We start from the raw sequence: 20,551 nt of genomic DNA, 5'->3' as shown, positions 1-20,551 counted from the left end.
AGTGCAGTATTTGGCTCAAAAGACTATGGACAACAACCAGAGCTTTTGTGTTGCTATTTCTCTGCTGTATTTTTCAAGTTAGAACTGGAGTTACAAGGCATCAAGTGTACAAGCCATTTAATTTAAACCTAGCCTTCATTCTTGAGTTTGAACACCTGACACTGCTTATGGTTTATAAGTGTTTTCTGCACAATGTGCACTTCAGAAGTACTTTGAAAAATACCATAATCTCATTAGAACACCTTCAAATTTTATTTGCATCTATTGTAATTACAAAGAATATAACAATATAAATTTTCATTTAAAGTGACAACCCTTTCTAACAAACAAGGTCGTAAATTAGTGTGCACCTATTCTGACTTCGGGCAATTTTTATAGACATTTTCCTGCATGAGAATTTGTCACATTTTACAGCATTGTATTTTCTTAGTTCGAAACACAGGAACAGAAATACATCTATTCCTACTTGCAGAACACTCATAAGTATTTCTGAAGTATAGAAATGCAACATTTCATTTGTTTTATTGAGAGGAAGAAAAGGAAGAACCCACCCATGGCTTTTGTCAAGTCTCATAAATACACTAATAGCCCTGATGCTTTCCTCCCTGAATTTTTTCTCTAATTAGACTTGATTTTTTTTTTTCTTTACAAGGGGTAGGAAAGAATGACTATCTTGTTTACAACCTTGCAGAAGACTAGGGTAGGAAAAAAAAACCCAAAACAACAAACCCACGACCTCAGACAAAGATGCACACTATTACAAATGCAAACAGCCATCAAATTGTCCAGTTTATTGATGGGAATTCAAAACTGATACAAAACATGCCCTCTTTGCATGTTGTGTTTTACCCTTAAAATGTTTCTGACTGTGTCAGGTAGATTGAGAATTAAGAATATACTTCGGCTTTCAGCATGTACCTTTTATAAAGGTATGACACAAAAGCCACTAGCTTACATAACATGTGGTCCCAAAATTACTTACAGACATTCTGTTTATCAAAAGACTCAGATCTCCTGCTGATCTGATGAAATAAAGGCTTAAAAATGTTTTAAGCCGTTAATAAGTATCCTATGTCAGAGTCAAGAAAGTTTATGATTTCCATTATAATCTTGGGCATAAAAAGGCAACAGTCCTAAAAAAAGCAGCCCTCCAGAATATATGGAATGTGGCAATGGATATGATGCCAATTTGTAATGATCAAGTTAAGTAAAACAGATTCTTAAAGCTATGAATGATGTGAGCAGTATCACAGCAAAACAGTTAATGAATACCACAGAACCAATCAAGTTTGAAAGTTGAGCAAATGTTGCTTCAATCAACAGATATTTGTAATGTCAAATATACCAAAACATTTTCTAAAATAAATTCCTAATGCAGAAAAATTGATTGAAAGTTTGCTCCTAGCTAACAGTACCTTTTATTTAAATTGGACCCTAAACTGATCAGACAATACATAGCCCACACTTTTGGACATTTATAATAAAAAAGCTTTTATTTTCAATTGAAACAAATGCACCATCCTGCACTTTGAAGGCTATGAGCCATAAGCATATTCCAAGGTGTATCAATGGCAACAGATTTGTTTCACCTCCACTGAGAAGTTACATAATGCACTCTTAATTGGTAAAGAAAATTTAAACTCAGCCTTCTCAAAGCTTCTGTACTGTGTTTCTTGGTTAATTGTACAAGTTCCACAGTCAGACCAAGAGCTTGCACTGTGTGCAGATATTGTAGTCAATCAATAGTATGTTTAATCGTCATCTTCCTCTTCTTCCTCTTCCTCCTCAAAACTGTCTTCAAAGCCCTCACTGTCTTCCTGGTCCTCATCACCTTCTATTGCTGTATCCCATTGTGGGTGATTTTCTGGCACTGGTTTTGCTTCATGAACTTCCAGCTGTAATTGGATAAGGAAAGAGAAGAGGGGGGGAAAAAAGTTACAGACAATAAACAGCAATTTGGGAAAACAAACAAATTCACACACACAAAACAAGCAACCCGCAAAAGAACAGTTAAAAAAACCAACTAAATAACAAAACAAATCTAATCCCACTCCCCAAACCAAAAACAAAGAACTGCTTCCAGAAGTAAGGCATGCCAGATTTTTCCCATTAACTGGATGAATCTAGGACTAAAGAAGGGCAGGGAAATGGCATGGCAAACCTCAAGGTATAAAAAGCCATAGCCAACCATACTGCAGAAACTGAATAAACACATGCATGGGAAAGCATCTCAAATTTTAATCCTGTTTAATCCATCATAAACTACCACTGTACATTAGGCAGAAACCATTTCTAATTCCATCCTTCCCACTTGTTTTAAAATTAGGACAGGTTGAATTCTTATTAACAGGACTTCTGGTGTTTTAATGATCATAAGAAGTAGCTTTCAATGTAATACAAGTATATAACAGAGTCAAACATCACCTTCAATGGTTTAATCTGGTCCAATCCCATATATGAATCCGATCTTAAATAAACTGTGTACTGATAGTTTCCAGGCTTGCCCGGTGCTGGGAACTTCAGCTCTACCTACAAAAGAGATTTCATACCATTAAGTTCTTACTGCTTTCAAAAGGCACATTGAAACAAGTGCCTGAGTCCTCCAATGAACAATGAACACTACTACAGAAAAATAGACAAGTTTTAATTTCTTACTAGGGATACTTCTTTGAATATCTCTGTGTAACAAAATATCTGCTGAAAAGAGCAACAATACCCAAACACAATACCTGCCATGAAAGCTGAAAAATCATCAAGTCATGAATCAATGACTTTCTTTGTTACTTAGGCCAAGTAACTACATTAAGTGCACAATTTCACCCTGCTGTATGCTAAGCCTCAAAAACCCAAACAAGTTAAAATATTTTGTCTGCTGAAAGTTTTATCTTAACTCCGCTGTTATTTGAAATTGAAGGTAATATCTAATTTGGAAGAACAAACACATCAGGTCTTCATTTTTCAGAAAAGTGGCAGGAAGAACACTGCCAAAGGTTACAGGTTCAGCAAAGTTTATACGAGCCAAAGCTAATTAATTTGTCACAGTCTCTGCTGTACAGAAAGAGAACACTTAATATTTTTAACAATTTGAATAAATTTAGGAATTTCACTGCATATGAATACTGCTTTTCATCATCTTTTGATATCAAGGAAAAAATAAAGCAAACATATTCCAGAAGAAACTTCAAAGTCAAATTACTTTTTCTTTCTCCACTATCAATTTTCATAGTTAAAAGGCACTTCTTTTTCAAGAGTAAAAATTGTTTTCCATCTTAAGAGACAAGTATTAAAAAAATTAACATCTACATGTATTTGCATACCAGAGATACTTCAACAGAGTTTTGTAATACCCCAGAAAGAAAACTCTCCAAGTACTTTACCTCCTCTTTATCTTTTAGTGTACAAACGTGGTATGGCATACATATCAACATCTGCTCCTTCCGATCTGCAATATACAGCCACCACCATTCTTGTTTTTCCTTTCATAAAGGGGAAAAAAACAACAGTAAAAAACCACCAGCATTACAGAAGTCATAGAAAAAGACGCCCCTACTTTTCAACAGTCCATTAGGATTCACTGGTCTTTGTAATACAGACAGAAAGTTTGTATCTGGTGGCTTTTTTAAACTCTTGGATGTGCATGAATAAAATACAGGGTGTACACTGCACACTGAAAGCAAACAGGTTATGACAAGTAACTGCTGGTCTCCAAAGGCTTCAAGCCATGTATTCAACTTCAGCTACCACGTGGGACACGGAACCACCCCGAAGAATTGTGTCCACTGAGGATTAACAAGCAACTTCATGCAAGATAAAACAACATTAGGTCCTTCAACAGAAATCCAACCTGGATAAAAAGCTGAGCATAGAAAGCAAGGAAAGTGTAAAGACAGATAAAGAACTCTTTGCAGAAAAGTCTTTTTTCAGGCAAGTGTGCTCTGTCCCACTGCTTCCCCCTCCAAAAAGTGAAATTATATTTGAAAACACTGAGATTTCACTTCAAGGAAATTACTCAGTATTGTCGCCATGATAATTTTATGAAAATCATTTGCTAGGATTTTTCTCCTATTCTAGCTGAGAAGCCTTAGAAAAGAAATGTAAACAATTAACTATCTGATGGCTGTAGAATGTGGTCTGGACATTGTTTACCAATAGACTCTCTCTGCGAGTCACAACATTTTGTTACATTCCTTTCTATTCCTTTCCAGCCTTCTGAAGGATCCTTTTCTCTCTATTCTTTTTAGTATAGTTTTAATATAGCATTTTAATATAATATAATTTCAAAATACAATAAATAAGCCTTCTGAAACATGGAGTCAAGATTCTCATCTCTTCCCTCATTCTGGGACCCATGAACACAACCACACAGTATCAATCAATACTGATGTATATTTGTAAAGGATGCCCAAAAACTGCTCCCTATCACATACAGGTTTCCAAATAGCTGCAGGTCTCAAGGTTTTGCCATCGCAGATGCTAGAGCAGAGTTCCCAAATTAAATTAGTGTGGTCCTTTATACAAGACAGCAATGCTGTACAAGAATAGTGGTCTTTTCCTTCAACTTAAGTCAGAATTCTAAGACTGTGGCACAGTTCAGCAGCACAGACACAACCATTCTCAAATGGTAAAGACAGTTCTCTAACACCAACTGTTCTTCATTTAAACACTACACCTTTTTGGTTAACCCTCTGGCACTTGTTTTAGGCAAAATCAACTTTGCTTTAATAGTAGCTGAAACCTTTCTATTGTAAAAAAAATAGTTTAGTACTGCAAAACAAGTTCCTGTTCCTCTACTTCCTTAAGCCTTTGTTTAAAACAAGTGAGAATAGTGAGGGACAAGGGGAAAGACTTCTATATGGTTATGAACAAGTATTTTAGTAGACAGGTAATAGTCACAACAGCATAATCTTACCCTTCAGGGAAAAAGGGGAATACATACGTTCTTTTTAGATAACCCAAATGTTGAACTGTCTTCCAAACCAACTTTTACCCACCCCTGATGGTTTGGTAACTCACGCTTGTAACAGACTGGAGTCCTAAAAAGTGCATCTTATTACAGTTACAAGTCAAAACTCCAAACCAAGGAGCCAATTTTTATTACATTTACACCAAAAACAACCAGGCAGCTGCTTCAGTGTCCCATAAAAAGCGGTTGTTTTGTTTTATTTCTAATCTAACATTAGAAGGACTAAAAGAAAGGATGCAGTGGACTTTCAACACTACCAGTGAGCAACTTCTGAACTCCACGCTTGGGAAGCAAATGCTGTTAATATGTAGAATTTTAAGAATTTTTGTCTCTACCGGAGGAGTTGAAAGTTCAGTAGTTTTAGATTTTTTTAACACTGCAGAAGCCAGTGTTTGGTTAGCTGAGATTTAAATCATGCATGGTGAAAAATTTCAAAAGCCAAATAAACTCCTTTTTTTTTTCTGAAGTGACTAATTGTTATAGTAACTATCACAATCTCACTGAAATATTGAACCATTTACAACAGCAAGACACTCACACCAACAACTAAAACACCGATTAGCACTCCTGAGTCCCAGAACAGAGAAATGTAAAATTAACTCAACATGTTAAATACCCATTTTGGAGTGTATAAAAGCAAAAGCATCACAGTGAAGCATCAGCATTCCCTCGTGTTCTTGGAATGGGCACAGAGAACAGGCCAAAAACCTATCTGTATGCTATTTAATGCCAGAATGTGTAGAATTCTAAATCCTTCTTACAACTATTCCAAGTGGTTTTCTTCAGAAAAAAAAATCCCATGTGATTACAAGGCATAAGTTATTTTATCTGTAAGTTTCAACAGTAAATATATTGTCAATCTTCTTGACAGATGTAGCAAAGAAGACTCTTAGGCAGTCAAAGTGTTTATTTCCTAGCCAAGAGGCCTCTAGGAATAGAAAGATGAACAGTAAAAATAGTATAGATGAAAAAGAGCTACAGAAGCAAGATCCATTACAGAAATGGCTAATCCATTTTGGGCCTATGAAGACTGTGACCATAATAAAAAGGACCTGCAGTTGTATCAATGTTATTTTTGATTTTACCAAAACATTGTGCTGACTTATTATACATTGTTCTTAAAAAAAATTCCTTGCCATTAAGAGTGATGGAAAGAGACAAAGATCAAAATCATCAAATGGCTTTTCACAAAAACTAGTAAAAATAACAGCCAAGTGGGGAAAAATACCAGTGCAAATGACAACCATTGATCTGAAGTTCAAAGGACCTTAATATAGAGTAATTTTTTTTTTAAATTACAGGAGTGTTCCTGACCCTGAAGTGCCATCACTTTTTTACAGAAAGGACAACTGTGCAGGACTATGATTTTCCTCTTGCTTATTGGGTGGAATTTAAATCTTATGCCTGTGAGAATCTGGCAAACTAACAGGCAAGTGGGCAAAACGCCCTTTAACAGATGGGTGCAAGGTTTGGCATGCCAGGGATCCAGTATGTTCATGAAATTGGAACACCAAGGCCAGTTTCTACCTAAAAAATGTCAAAACTACAATCTGTGCAGTTTCTGGACCCGTGGATGTAGGAGCAGAAGATAATTCTTTAGGAACCTGCATAGATTAAAGACACATCTCTGGCAGAGTAATCAACTGCCCCAAAACTTGGATGAAACAGCATTAGGCTGCCTCCTGAGAACAAGTATTATTATGCTCAGCTACTAGTCAAACATCTTTAAAATCTGGAACACAGCATTTTATCTCTAATTTTTTATCTCTGAACTGGCCATGACCACAGTACAAATAATAGTCTAAATAACAGATGAGAAAAAAACCCCAAACAGAGTATGATGGTTTTTGTTCCTCAGATGTTGCAGATTAACTCTATCTGAATCTGCTCCAACTGCAACTACAGCACAAAGTACAGCTGCATTCAACTTTCATTAAATCAGGGAAGAGAAGTTGGAAAATTTACAACTGCAGTACCATGAGAGGATACATGTGTATCTTTTAAGTTCAAGCATTCAGATCAGCTCTAGATTTCTTTTTAGCAGCAAGCTGTATTTAGGTTTTTTATCACAAAACCCATATGTAACTCAGTTACACACAGCTGAAGCTTATGCAGCTCCATACAGAGTAAGTATAAGCAGAGTCTCTGAAAGGACCCTCACTTCAGTAAAAGAGAAATACAAATATTCAGCATCCCTGAGGCACTGGGCATGGCACTTACTGTCTGTGAGCTTCAACTGATGACCAAAGCCAGCTGCCTTCACAGCAAGGAGGTATTAAGACTCTGCAGCACATTTGCCATGATCTAAGCAGCCAGAAGAGCAGAATGCCAGCACACCTTTTTACACTATGCTGGTGTACTGGTGGAAGCTGTACTGAGAGATGGGAGTGCACCAAACTGTCAGGAAAATACAGCTTCAAGTTCAGCCATTACAAAACTAGATGTCAGCTACGGCCTTGAGGAAAACAATTTATTTGCCTTATTGATGACAGCACAACAACAGAGAAGAGATCCTAGATTAGTTCCTTAGTCAGACTGCAAGGAAGGAAAGGAATTGATTAGCCATTTCTTGAACCACTGGCCAAGAAAGAAAATGCGGCCAAATACTACTTCCTCCTGGTTCCAGTCAGGTCACTCCAAGGACCTAACTTATCTGCTCAGAACACAAACCCTCCATTTGGAAAAATCTCCTCTTTTTCAAGGTTCCACTGCTGTTAAGGGCTTCTCAGACAAGTGAGTGGCTAGCTGTTAGTGCAAGTAACAGCTGATATATCAGGTAATACTTTCAATACCAAAGGCTGCTGTAAACACACCTCAGCCCATACTGAGTCACCACTCTCATATATATCATTTCCTCTGACACTGATCCACAGTAGAACTTGTACTTTTGAACTCTATAGGAAAGACTGTTCCACAGTTGGCTTCTGCCACTTCCAGACTACACTGTGGTGAAAAGAGACAGCTTTGCCAACCAACCCCATCTTCCACAGCTGCACACTGTGCTGCCATCACATTGCTGCACTGAGAATTAAGCCAATCAGTAAGCCAAAATTATCTGCTGATCCAAATGACCCCCAAACTCTCATGTGATTACCCATAACATAGGAGGGGTCAGGACCTCCCCCAGTCATAGGCACTTGCAGTTAGAGTTAAAAACACCCAAATGTTCCACCTTCAGTTTTATACAGATTTGCAAGTCTCTGGGAGCTGAGCAGAAAGCATAATGAAGAAAAAGGTTTTAGAAAAGTACCTGAAAGTGCTTAATTTTTTTAAGACTTTATAGAATTCATACTAACTTTTTCCCAGGCATTAAAAAAAGTCCAATATTTACATTAAAAATATAAATGGATCAATTAATTTCTATTATTATTCTTTTTCATGTTTCACAACTGTAATGTTTTTTTATAACTGACCTCAGGAAAAAAAAGACTGTAAACAGGATGTGTTATCTTTGACTTCGTTTCAAGAAGGGCTCGCTCCTTTCTCTGTATACTTTGCTGTAATTCTTGCCACTCCTGTCAAAGAAAAGGTTAAAGAATTACTGTGCACTAATCATCTTTTGCATGAAAAAGACAGAAAATGGTCCATGAAAATGGTACATGTGACTAGTTCTCATTCAATACTGAACATTATAAAGGGAAAAAGCAGATCCATGGGGTTTGCACACATTCTTCAAAATTCAATTCTACAACACTACCTATAAATACTCTCTACCTCAGCCATAGGACTCCTGATTTGATGATTCCTTTCCCATCAGAAGCTTAATCTCACCCTGTAGGGGCCATTCAGCTATCACTTAAGCCTTTTATTGTAAGACTTGTGGTGCAGAAATCATCTACCACCACAATGTTTCACTCTGTTACAGTATTACAGTTTCAGACACATAACCTGACAGTTACTAGCATTTAGTGAGCACCTGTACAAGTTTGTTCAACTTCTGCATGCTTAGTATGCACTTTGCAGCATGTAACAGCCACTGCCTGTAAAGAACACATTTCAAAGAAGAGACTTTAAGCCACAAATCTGCAGCAGATAGCAATCAAATTAAGCTGAAATATTTTTTCTCCTGAAGTTTAGCCATTTTCTCATGTCATTTCTAAATTTTCTGACCATGCTGAAAAGACTCTACTCATTCTGGAACAAACTTGCAATGACAAAGCTCTTATACCAAAATGAGGTCTGAAAACCTCTGGAGAACCGGTATTACTCCTTCATCCTAGTGTTGCCTAGCCTGAGGGGATGCTAGAGGATTAAAATGCATTTTCTCTCAACCCCAGAGGCAACATTACCCTTCAAGAAAAAGTAAGACTTACAGCTTCATCATCTTTGTTTTGCTTCTCATCTTGTTCTCTGTCAGAGTCCCTGTCACTTCCATCATCTTTTTCACTTTGAGAGTCCCTGTTTGTTTCTTCTTCTTCAGATTCACTTCCTTTATCAGAGACCTCCTCCTCCTCTTCCTTGACAACGACTTCCTAATAGGAAAGAGAAATAAAAACCCAACACCTCTAACTTAGTTTGTCTGCATTACAGTAGTACACAGAATTCATAGTGCCTGCCTTAAGGTTGGGCAACACAATCTACTTTGGTTCTTCTTTTGTCACAGTGAAGATTAATCCTTTCCACCTCATTCACTAAGAGGAGGACAAAGCCATTTTCCTTCTCCATATGGCCCTCACAACAGGAACAGAAAAACATTTGATTCCCAGACTGAATGTCCCATCTCTGCAAGTGTTCAAGGCCAGACTGGATGGGGCCCTGGGCAAACTCATCCAGTGAGTGGCACCCCTGCCCACGGCAGAGGGGTTGGAACTAAATGCTCTTCAAGCCAAATGATCTTTCAACCCAAACTATTCTATAACTCTGGGCCTGCATTTCATGAAATCTTAAGAAAATTACAGAGAACGTAAGAAAGTACCTACAGCATAGCCTATGAGGTGGAGAAGACACCATGCAGTGGGAGCATAAATTTACTAAAGCTACTTAATTTACTAGAACAAAGTCTCATTTCAGTTTTTATCTTTAAAGAAAAAGTAGAAATTACAGAACAATTCACCTCCAAGAAGGTAGCATAACAAGAACAAATAGTAAGAAGGGACTATGAAACCAAATTTTTTTAATAGTTGAGCAGAACTTTCAGCAGCCACTGCAAACATTACCATGGCAGTTCCCTGATTTACTTCACCAGATATTGTTAAAGCAGAGAAAACAATTGCTGCTTTAGAAGACACACTTCACAAAAGCATAAACTGAAACATAAGAGACAGATACAACCCCCCCCCCAGACTACAAGTGACAAACTGAATAAAATTATAAATAACATTGAATCTATGAGCTACCCCATTAGCTTGTTTTTGCTTCTGCTGTTTCTGTGGTTGCAATGAAGGTGGCACAGGTTTCTTTTTCAATGGCTTCTTTTTCTTTGATTTTGAAGCTTTCTTGGTTCCTTTATTCTTTTGTTGCCATCCTTTGCTCTTAGCCTTGCTGGCATCTCCTTGCTGCAGGAAAGAAGTATTAAAATATTTATTCTGTTCATAAAACTTCAGTCATTCAACTGCACTTTAAGTGTTTTAAGCTGAGAACCACAATTACAAAGCAAAGTTCAAAGGACACTTCAGTAGGCATTTCTAAAAAAAATGCTTGAGAAGTGCACAATTAGCAATTCAAGATCTGAAAGAAAGTTCTCTTTAATTAGCAAGAGGAACATTCACTCTTCACTTACCCCATCTTCTGTTGGTTGCTCTTCTGCTGCACATATAGACTGTTCCTTTTCAAACACTTCCTGGTTAGAGAAAAATGTGAAAACTACTAATGCTTCTGTACCAAGAGTAAATTATTATTTTATATTTGAACTTAAACTAAATCACCTTAATCAGGTCTGAATATTTTACTCCTAGTAAATTATTTTATCAGCGACAGACACAACCAGGGATGAACAGATCAAAATTAAACACTAGTTCAAACATTTGGTCTCAGATTTTTCCATCGCTTGTATTATAAAGAAATTTAATAGCAACATCTCACCCTGTTCCAAAGAATCTACTTGTTTTATGAAGCACAGAAATCCTATATCACAAAAGCAAGCAGTAGTAAAATGCTAATTCTGCTCCAGTTGTCAGAACATTAAAAACTTCAACAGCTGCTCTGCTACTCAGGGACCCAGAACAACAAATCAAACCAGAAATGTGAAAAGTTAAGACACAACACAATGTCAGTATACTGTAGACTGTGACACCTCTCTGTAAATGGATATTTTGAATGTGTTTCCTTCTTCAAAATATACTAAAGGCCATTAAAATAAACCAAACCCAACCCAACAAAACACCAAGGAGATGTTGTATATAAAGATAGCAAATAGGAAATACCACCACCAAAAAAGGATGCTTCATACAAAAGGCTAGCTCTTGGTTTACAGTCATGTGTTTCTATGCCAGACTGCCTAGTGGAGGTCACAAAGGAAACATCTTAAATGAATCTTCTATATGCTGTTAAAACATTTTAATTTCTAAGCACAGTTCAATATCTTCATAATTTTCAGTTTCCTTTGCAATTTCCGTTTTGCAATTCCAGCACAGTGATACAGTGCTTTTGCTTTCTACCTACTGCACGCTCGGCTACTACAGCACGAGCACATGGATCTTATAGATACAGACTTTCTGCTGAACTGCCTTCAGTACTCTGATCTCGCCTGCAATGCTGAGATGTAATTCAGACCTTCTGTTTACTTAGACAATTATGTCATTAGTACAGATGGAAAAATTGACACTGTAGTCTTTGACATGTCAAAGCTTGTTTAGGTTCTGTGTATTAAAGTTCTTTGTTAAAAGAAAGCCATTAATGCATTTTAAGCTAGAAAATGAGCATAAGTCAGAAGTCTAACTGCTAGGGTATAGCATTGTTTTGGTTATGCCACAGTTTCCTACACAGCAGTCCCTGCTCTTCATGTGACACTGGTGTACCTCCTTTATATTAAGTTACGCATATTCTGCATTCTGCTGGACTGTGTTTCTTTCATAAAAGTGTCTACAACACCCAAGAGATTTGTAACGTTATCAGCCCACATAAAGCAAAAGCAAACACTGTCCTGAGGCCTTGAGTGAATATTTTATTTTAGTTCAAGAATAAGTTTCGGAATGTCTCCTTTCCTTGTTGTTTACAAACCTCAGAGCAGTATCACTTGCCATATTCTTTTACCGTTCCCTAGACAACTGCAATGGGTCAGACTGAACTTTGATTTTATTCCAGGAAAGCTTTCTTATTCACAAACAAAACCATAAGGACGGATTAAGAGCACAAGTTCTCAATTTCAAATCTTAACCTCACAGTTAGGTTTACAAAACAACCAGAAATGCCTTTTTACTAGTGTACACCCACAGCTACCACAAAAGAACAAGTATTCTTAATACTTACTGCCATGGTTTGTCTTGTTAGTGTGACCAGAACAGTGACAAGAGAACCCACTGTGATGTTGTTGCTGTCTTCATCATCCAATACTAGTGCAAAAAGAAAAACAACACATCTATTAGACTTTTTTAAAGCATTTTTCTCCATTAAACATTGCTTCTGTTACTTCTAAACATAAGCATTCAAATTCCAGAATTCTTCACAAAAAATAATTTCAAAGTATTATTTAATAAGTCTCTTACAACTTCAAATATACTATCAGAACAAGAGCTGGTAATTCAGCAACCTATAAAACTGCAACAATGAGTTTGAAATTTTAATTGCAGGAAAGTTAGAAAACTCAAAGTTATAGCTGCTGTGGGAACCATAACCCTGTAATATTGTGCATTATATATTAAAGCATAAAACTTCAGAAACATGAAATATCACACATGACCAGAGGGACCCTGTTATATTTGTTCTGGGAATCATAATTTTCATTTTCCTGACTTTCATATTATTAACAACTCAATTTCAGTGTCACATTAACAATCATGCATTTAATTATTTTTTAAGGAGAAGGCAAAGGAAAATAAAAGAACAGCAATGATTAGTTTAACTGAAACATCAAACAACCCCCACAGGGGAGCCACTGAGGAGTTTATACATCCAACCTATAAAATGGATAACATCTCAGGTAGGAGAGGAATAGAGTTTTATTCCAGTGTAGACATTTTATTTATTCCCCTCCAGTCCCTCCCTGTGAAAGCAGTTTTACATATATATTTTATATAATGTAAGACACTTGTCTTACATATATATTTTATATAATGGCAATACTGAGCTAAACAGAAAAGCATCTGCATGGTTTAATCCTCCACACCACACCTGAGTGCAGCTGTGTGACAAATGAAGACTACAGGCAGGAAAATGTTTGTCAAAATATGGGGAGGTACTTCAAGACTGAATTTTAAGCAGATCTCAACAAGACTGTATGCAACCCTAAGCTACAATAGCATAAAATTTTCTGTTTATTTGTTAAAAAAAACTAACAAACTACACAAATAACATTCAGAAACACTGATATGGACAGAAATTTGCTTCCTTAACATGTATTTCTTCTAACATTTGCTTCTCACGGGACTACACATAAGCCAAATTACAATCAGGCTCCCCAAAGAAAGCCTATCACATTTTGAATGCAATCATTGCTATCACAATGAAAATATAAACCAGAAACAAGAATTAGAACAAACTTTCAAATATCACACATTTACTAGCACTGGTCTTCTACAAAGAAAAGGAGACCAGAAAACCAATTCAGTTCCCACTGCAAAGCTGTCTAACACGAACTGCTTACAATATACCAAATCTTCAGAGAGGGAGAGCATTATACATCCACTGAAACAGTGCACACAAAACATAGCTAAGCATAGCTTGGACAAATTCTGCCAGATATAAAAACTACACCAGTATTATCACAAAGGAACCCCAAAGAAACCTCACAAATGCTGAAGAAAGGAACCTGCACGCTGAAGAAAGCTAAGCATAAATTCTGGAAAAAGTGTAACTGTTTAAGATACCTAATAAAAGTGGTATTTCTACCAAAGTTCCACATTGCTCATGAAATATTAAAACTGAAAGACAAAATTTCAGATAAGCCCCTGTATGAGAAACTACTGCTAGCTTGGGAATACATGGAATATTTCAATGTACTTTATCTCCTCAGACTGTAACTCTCATGTATAAAACCCCACCACTCCAAAGAAGTATGGAATTTCCAGGTCACACAGATAGCAGTGAGTTGTGTTTCAGCATCCTGCAAAAGCTTACTGCCAACAGACTATCAAAATGTCAGAAGAGTGACATACACAGAACAAAAGGACCTCCCACTCACCCTGTGGTTTTATGTCCATAGTGACATGTGGAAAGCTGCCAAGGACAGCCATAACTTCTTCATATTTCTTATCTTCTAGAAAGTGCAATAAATTGCGACGATCTGAGCCTTTCAAACTCACCAAATCCTGAATACTTTTGATTTTATACTGAAAAAAAGAAGAAAGGAAGTCCCATGGTAGCACAGAACACAGTCCACAAATCAGCTCTTTATAATACATCACTGTCCCCACGTTACCAATACATACACACCATTACATTTGTTCTTATAAAAAACCCCACACTTTAGGAAACTAGAAAGTGTATGTTTTGAGAAACAAAAAACCGAAGAGGTTGCACTCAAACCCACTAAACAGAACTGCTTTGAACACTGGTGTGTTCCTTAGTACGTCACCCCTTAGAAATGGTTCTTTATAGTTTCTCATAAAATTGTTATTTCAGCCAGCTTTTTCAGAAAGCTGAGCTAAGAAATCTTACTAATAGGGGGTTTTATTTAGATAGAATACTTCAGTGCTTTCAGATTTACATTAGCAGAAACTACCAAATACAAGTTTACGGGGGTTTTTTGTACTGAACTGCAAACAAATCCAAATTCACTCCTTCTAAGATTTGCAGAGCAGAGCTAAAAGGATAAAACAAACACAAATTTGAATATTTGATTACCTCACCATTATAAATTAAAACCATTCCTTTATTAAAGACAATATCATGCATCCAGACAGACTGATCATACTGCCAATATAGAACACTGTATTTTTGAAGAACTCAATGCATGTCATCCTGTGACATTAGCCTAAAAAACTGGGGTTTTCCCCCCCTCTTCCATGGCAAACAGAGGTGGGATTATAACATAGCCAAATTATTTGGTTTTTTACTTAGTTACAATGCACATGTCAAAAAATACATCTACAATTGCTTATTTTCTCATATGTTCCCTGTAGTTTAAGACTGGATTTTAAAAGTAAGTCTTTAATGATACCTGTAAGAGAATCTTTTACTTTATCCAAAGGATATGACTACTTGAATATTTCATGAACAAGCATCTTCAGAGAGGATTTAAAAAATGCAGTACCTAGAAATTCTCGGTCTTGACACTAACAGAGAAGCATTTAAACACCCCCTAAGGCTGTAGTTAAAGTGAAACAAAAATTCCATCAGATAAAAAGAATATTTTCAAGATTCATCCAAATTAAACACTGTAAGAAAATTATCAGCAAAGTCAACAGCTTCTAGTAGAAGCAAAAGGCTGTTTTACTGTTTCTGGCATTCCCAGAAGACACACTAGACTCAAATGAACAAGCAGGTGGAAATGCAGAGACAACTGGTGAAACAGAGTGAAGAAACACATGCAGGTATTCAGACAAGACTATTCTTTTTCATCCTTAAATTCTACAAATCCCAACACTTACCCAACTTACAGTTACATAGCAAAAGCTTTATGAGACATACTCTTTCACACAAAGGATCACAAAACCTGAAATGCCTCCCACAGTTATTGATTTTTTTTCTTTTATGAACTCCCCTGTGTAAGCTTCCAAATATATTTTCTAACAAAGTACATTAAGAACAATGGAAAGCCAAACAAGTCCCCCACTCCCCAGGAAAAAAGTCTCAGTAGGATATTCAGACACATTCTGGAAGAATATTAAATAGGAGATAGAAACTGTTTCTGTTGTTTCTTAGGTCAACAGAGACTGATCTTTAACACTTATTTACACTTAACAGATCTCCGATCCTAATTCCCACCTCCTGAGATGGACTTTTAAAAAACCAAAAGCAGATAGAACATCTAGAAAGTATTGTATTGAGTTCCTTAAAAATAAATCTATTTTTATTCTCTTAGCTAATTCATGACCTTGCTTCCTTAGCCACAAATAGGTAAAAGAAGTAGCAGATAACATTTTAAGAGGTTACCAAGTATCATCTGTATTTTTATACCTTTTTATGATTGGAAACTCTTCTCAGATTGTCCTCTTCAATGTGAGGCAACTGTAAAAGGGGAGACTTGAACTGCTGAAGTCCCTGGACTGTCATCTGGGAAAGCTTCATACAATTTTCCAAAGATCCCAAAGATGGAGCACGGAACTCCCTTTCTTGGGGAGAATGAAACAAACAACATAATTTTTAATTTTTTTTCTTCTTACACTTTTCCAGTGTATATCTGTATTACAGAAAACCTTATTTCCAGTCCACCAAGCAAAAGAAAGAGACATCTTAAAATGTTCAGTATAATTAACTAAGCAGATTTTTACTCTTACTCCAGCCACACAGACCAGCAGACATTTTCCTCCCTCTGTTTAGGACGTCACAGCTGAACACTAACATTGTCTGACAGAACAACTGCACAATGTATCTATGTAATTATTATAGACAAAAATTTCACCAATTCAATTTTAAAAAATGCAGCATCAAAACAAAGTTATTTTATATTTGTATGTTTTATGCATGTGTGTATATAATAACATTAATCTTTTACAATACATTATTTATAATATTTCCATCTTGAGAAATTAACATATAGGTAGCAGCCTATCACATTCAAGAAGAAAACTATATTTATAATTTAAGCTAAGCAGAGCATATTATGTTAGAAGGCAATAAGAAGAGCTGTAAAAATATCAAATGCATTACTTTTATAAATAAACTTATTGGTTAAAAGGGGTGTCATTTGACTTTTTTAATAGAATTTACCTATAATTATTTTCATATTTTAATGTACAAAAAGACCTACACTCATAATTAAAATGATTATAAAGTAGACAAGGAGAAATAAGTCTTAGCCAGAACAGAGCAAAAGAAAACAAAAACCAAAAAAAACCTCACTTAGTAATTATTAATACTCATCACATCTGCAAAGAAATGAAAAAGCAAAGCAGACACAAACTGCAATATAATTGTGCATGACAACCATTCATTCATAAATAAAACTTCTCATAAACCCTGTTTAGAGAACTAATTTCAGACCACTTCTTATCTCGCTGCAGATTTCTAAGCAGCTACAAGGGCATAGAAACTGCACATGGAAGGTCACTGCTGCCTCTGCTTCAGCTGCCCCTCTCCTCTTCAAATTGTCTCTTTCTTCACTAATTACACCTAGCTACAAATTACACCAAGCTGTAAGTAACACCAGCTATCAAATCAAATTACATAGAAGGACGTGTGACAATTATATGCAATGCAAAGAGAAATAAAAGACACAAATGGAACTACCTGGCTAGACACACAGGTAACTAAGATGTAACTTCGACCTTAAAAAAAATAAATAAATCCTGTGACTTTCCTCAGCAGCAGCAGCCAAAAAAGTTACAGGGGAGGTGGAAGCTGAGTAAGATGGAAAGTAAATGTAGTGTTACTTGGTTGGGACATTAATCTTTCCATTACTACTTTTTTTTTTTTAAAGTTAAAAAAACACACTGCAAACCAAGTCAATAAAAGAATCTTAAATAATTTCTGACAAACTGTCTTTTGCAGGAAATTCACCTAGAGCTTTGAGACCACAGAGCACCAGTCAGAGTAGAAAATATTCTCTTTTTTAAAGGCTTGACTCATCATCCATATGACAGTACAAAAATATTTTAAAGTTAGAAAGTATGATCTTGGTTTCCTGAAAAGAACACAGGTCTTTATGTTCCCTGAGAGTGGACATGAGGACAGCATAGCTTTTAACATCCCCCAAATGCCCCCACCACAAAATTAATGTCATTGCTGTACCTATTTTGACAGCTTCTGATTGTCAAACTGCACAATGCAAGATGACCTTTAATGTAAGGTTATTAAATTGACCAAAAATAAAGAATCATAGAATAGTTTGCGTTGACCTCAAATATCGTCTAGTTCCAAGCCCCTGCCTTGGGTAGGGACACCTTCCTCTAGACCAAGCTGCTCAATCCAAACTACCCTGCCCCTGCCTTGGGTAGGGACACCTTCCTCTAGACCAAGCTGCTCAATCCAAACTACCCTTGAACACTTCCAATGATGAGGCATCCACAGCTTCTCTGGCAACCCGTGCCAGTGTCTCCCCACTCTCACCAGCAAAGAATTTCTTATCTAAAACCACCCTCTTTCAGTTTAAACCAAACATATAACATCAAAATAGTCAATCCCAAATTTAAATGCAAATTGGAGTCGCTTGGCAAGGACTGGCATACAGCTGGGTCAAGCCACAACATCTTCAGTAAGCTGCAGCTTCCAAGCTGAATTAAGGAATGTGCTTTGACTGGACAGCTGAATGCATGCCTTACTTCTGCAGGCACCTACTGGAGCACATCCCATGTTTTGGACAGCAAACACCTCACTTGGCAAGGCAGCTATCTACTTATCATATTTAAGGATGATCTCAAGGAAGCCATGAAAATAATTGACACCTGCTGGTTCTCAGGTATCAGCTAAATAGCCACAGAACAATGGATGCGAGCAAGGGATGCCACAAAGCAAAGTGCCACGCTCGAGAAGATTCCTATCAAGTGTCTTTCTCCAAAAGACCCGATTACAAAGTAAGCATAAATTGTGGCAGACGTTTTTGAGCTTGCAATAGTAACAAAAACATTTCAGAATATTTGAAAGACAGGAATGCATCACAAAATGAGACTTCTCATCCCACTATAAATTTAGGTTTCACAAAGTATGATTTGTCCCCAAAATATTTCTTTAGATAGTACTAACACATGCCATTGCCTTTAAGTTCATAGAGCCAGGACTGATGAAGATCTATGACTAACTGGAGCACGTGATCCTTTTATGTACTGTGTCAAGGTTGATTTAAGTGAGAATTAGAACTAGCCCCAAAAGCAACTGCAGTTAAGTTTTAAGTCACTTAAAAGTATGGTGACAAATATAAACTTAAGCAAAGCACTGTCTCGAAAATTTCAATACCTAACTTCAATTTTATTCATCTTTACAAAACACACACAATACAAAACCAAACCAATGACACCTTTACATTTTCCAGTTGTTTCCCAGAGCAACACAGTTCTCTCTACATGTACAGTCATCAAAAACAAGGTCAATGCATTACATTTGCTAAATAAATAGTAAGTTGTAAAAGCAGTGACTTCACTTTAGACCAAAGACCAAAATCCTGAAACTATTTACTTTGAAATCCCCAAATTCATTACTGTAAATGGGCAGCTGTTGGGTACCATCTTCTCTTTAACACCATGTGCTGAGAGCACTGGCATGGAAGCAAGAGGAAAATATTTGGTTCTTTGGTACAAATTTATGGCTACTGCCACTTTCAAACTTTGGAAATAATTTTAAGAAAAGCTGTTAAAGAAATACCAGACAAGTCCTCAACTATACCTATAATATATACCCACTTTTTTTCCAAGTCTAGGGAAGGAATTTCTACCATACATAATGACAGCTATAAATTCTCTTCTGCTTTCACAAAATGATTGAGGCTGTAAGAGATAATGACAATCCCTGGAAATTGTTAGTGGTAGAGGTTGTTCAGATTTGGTTGATAAATAACCATTTCACATGCTAATAGAAAATTAGTTTACACCACTGTATTTCAAAATACTGTCTCCTTTTATTTTAATTTAAGTTAAAATCTAAAGTTCTGGGAACTTGAAAGCAATTTATTAAGAACAATGCATCTATAAATATTTATTTTACTGTCAAATTAAGAAAGTATCTCAGTATATTCAGAACTAGAGGGAAAGAATACAGCTACATGAAGGTCATTTAGGTTGCAAAGTACATAATGTATACACTCTGTTCAGTATCTCCTTTTATTTTAATTTAAGTTAAAATCTAAAGTTCTGGGAACTTGAAAGCAATTTATTAAGAACAATGCATCTATAAATATTTATTTTACTGTCAAATTAAGAAAGTATCTCAGTGTATATTCAGAACTAGAGGAAAAGAAAACAGCTACATGAAGGTCATTTAGGTTGCAAAGTATATAATGTATACACTTTGTTCTTATTTCAGCTTTTACAAGAAGAACTATAGGTGTTGCTCATTTTACAAAGACTTCCAGTTCTGCTGCATAAAAAAGCTTCTGCCTGTGTTATTTTGGTTTCATTTTGTACAAGAGAAAACAACTATTTGCTAGTTGACTAATATATACATAGGCCATCTAAAAATGTATTTTTCAGAGTTTTGAAGTATTTTACAGAATCACAGAGGCCCAGGTTTTTTTTTTGTTTTTTTTAGAAAACATTATCCAAATTTAAAGAAAAAATAAATCTAAGCTAGCACACAACATCCTTATCTGCTCACATCCCCTCTCATACTTGATTTTGTTATGGAGCACAATTTCCAGCACCACTTGCAATAGGCCTGGGAAATATCTTTCCTAAAACCAAA

General features: G+C 36.2%; 1 protein-coding gene across 1 annotated transcript in view; it reads right to left on the bottom strand.

Annotated features, from left to right (window-relative positions):
- Positions 1–230: 230 nt before the first annotated feature.
- The window catches only part of SEC63 (SEC63 homolog, protein translocation regulator), a 54,869-nt gene continuing 34,548 nt past the window's right edge, over positions 231–20,551 (bottom strand). The window contains exons 12-21 of the mRNA XM_039727716.1: positions 16,178–16,332; positions 14,241–14,388; positions 12,371–12,453; positions 10,683–10,742; positions 10,300–10,458; positions 9,277–9,435; positions 8,377–8,478; positions 3,378–3,476; positions 2,425–2,529; positions 231–1,895 (exon numbers count right to left, since the gene is read on the bottom strand). Coding sequence (XP_039583650.1) covers positions 1,752–1,895; positions 2,425–2,529; positions 3,378–3,476; positions 8,377–8,478; positions 9,277–9,435; positions 10,300–10,458; positions 10,683–10,742; positions 12,371–12,453; positions 14,241–14,388; positions 16,178–16,332 — 1,214 coding nt within the window. The 3' untranslated portion in view covers positions 231–1,751. The remainder of the gene's footprint in view (positions 1,896–2,424; positions 2,530–3,377; positions 3,477–8,376; positions 8,479–9,276; positions 9,436–10,299; positions 10,459–10,682; positions 10,743–12,370; positions 12,454–14,240; positions 14,389–16,177; positions 16,333–20,551) is intronic.

Source organism: Passer montanus, unplaced genomic scaffold (assembly GCF_014805655.1).
Source record: "Passer montanus isolate IOZ18808 unplaced genomic scaffold, ASM1480565v1 scaffold11, whole genome shotgun sequence".
NCBI classification, from domain to species: Eukaryota; Metazoa; Chordata; class Aves; order Passeriformes; family Passeridae; genus Passer; species Passer montanus.
The sequence above is the reverse complement of the archived record's forward strand: the minus strand, read 5'-3'. Positions and strand labels throughout refer to the sequence as shown.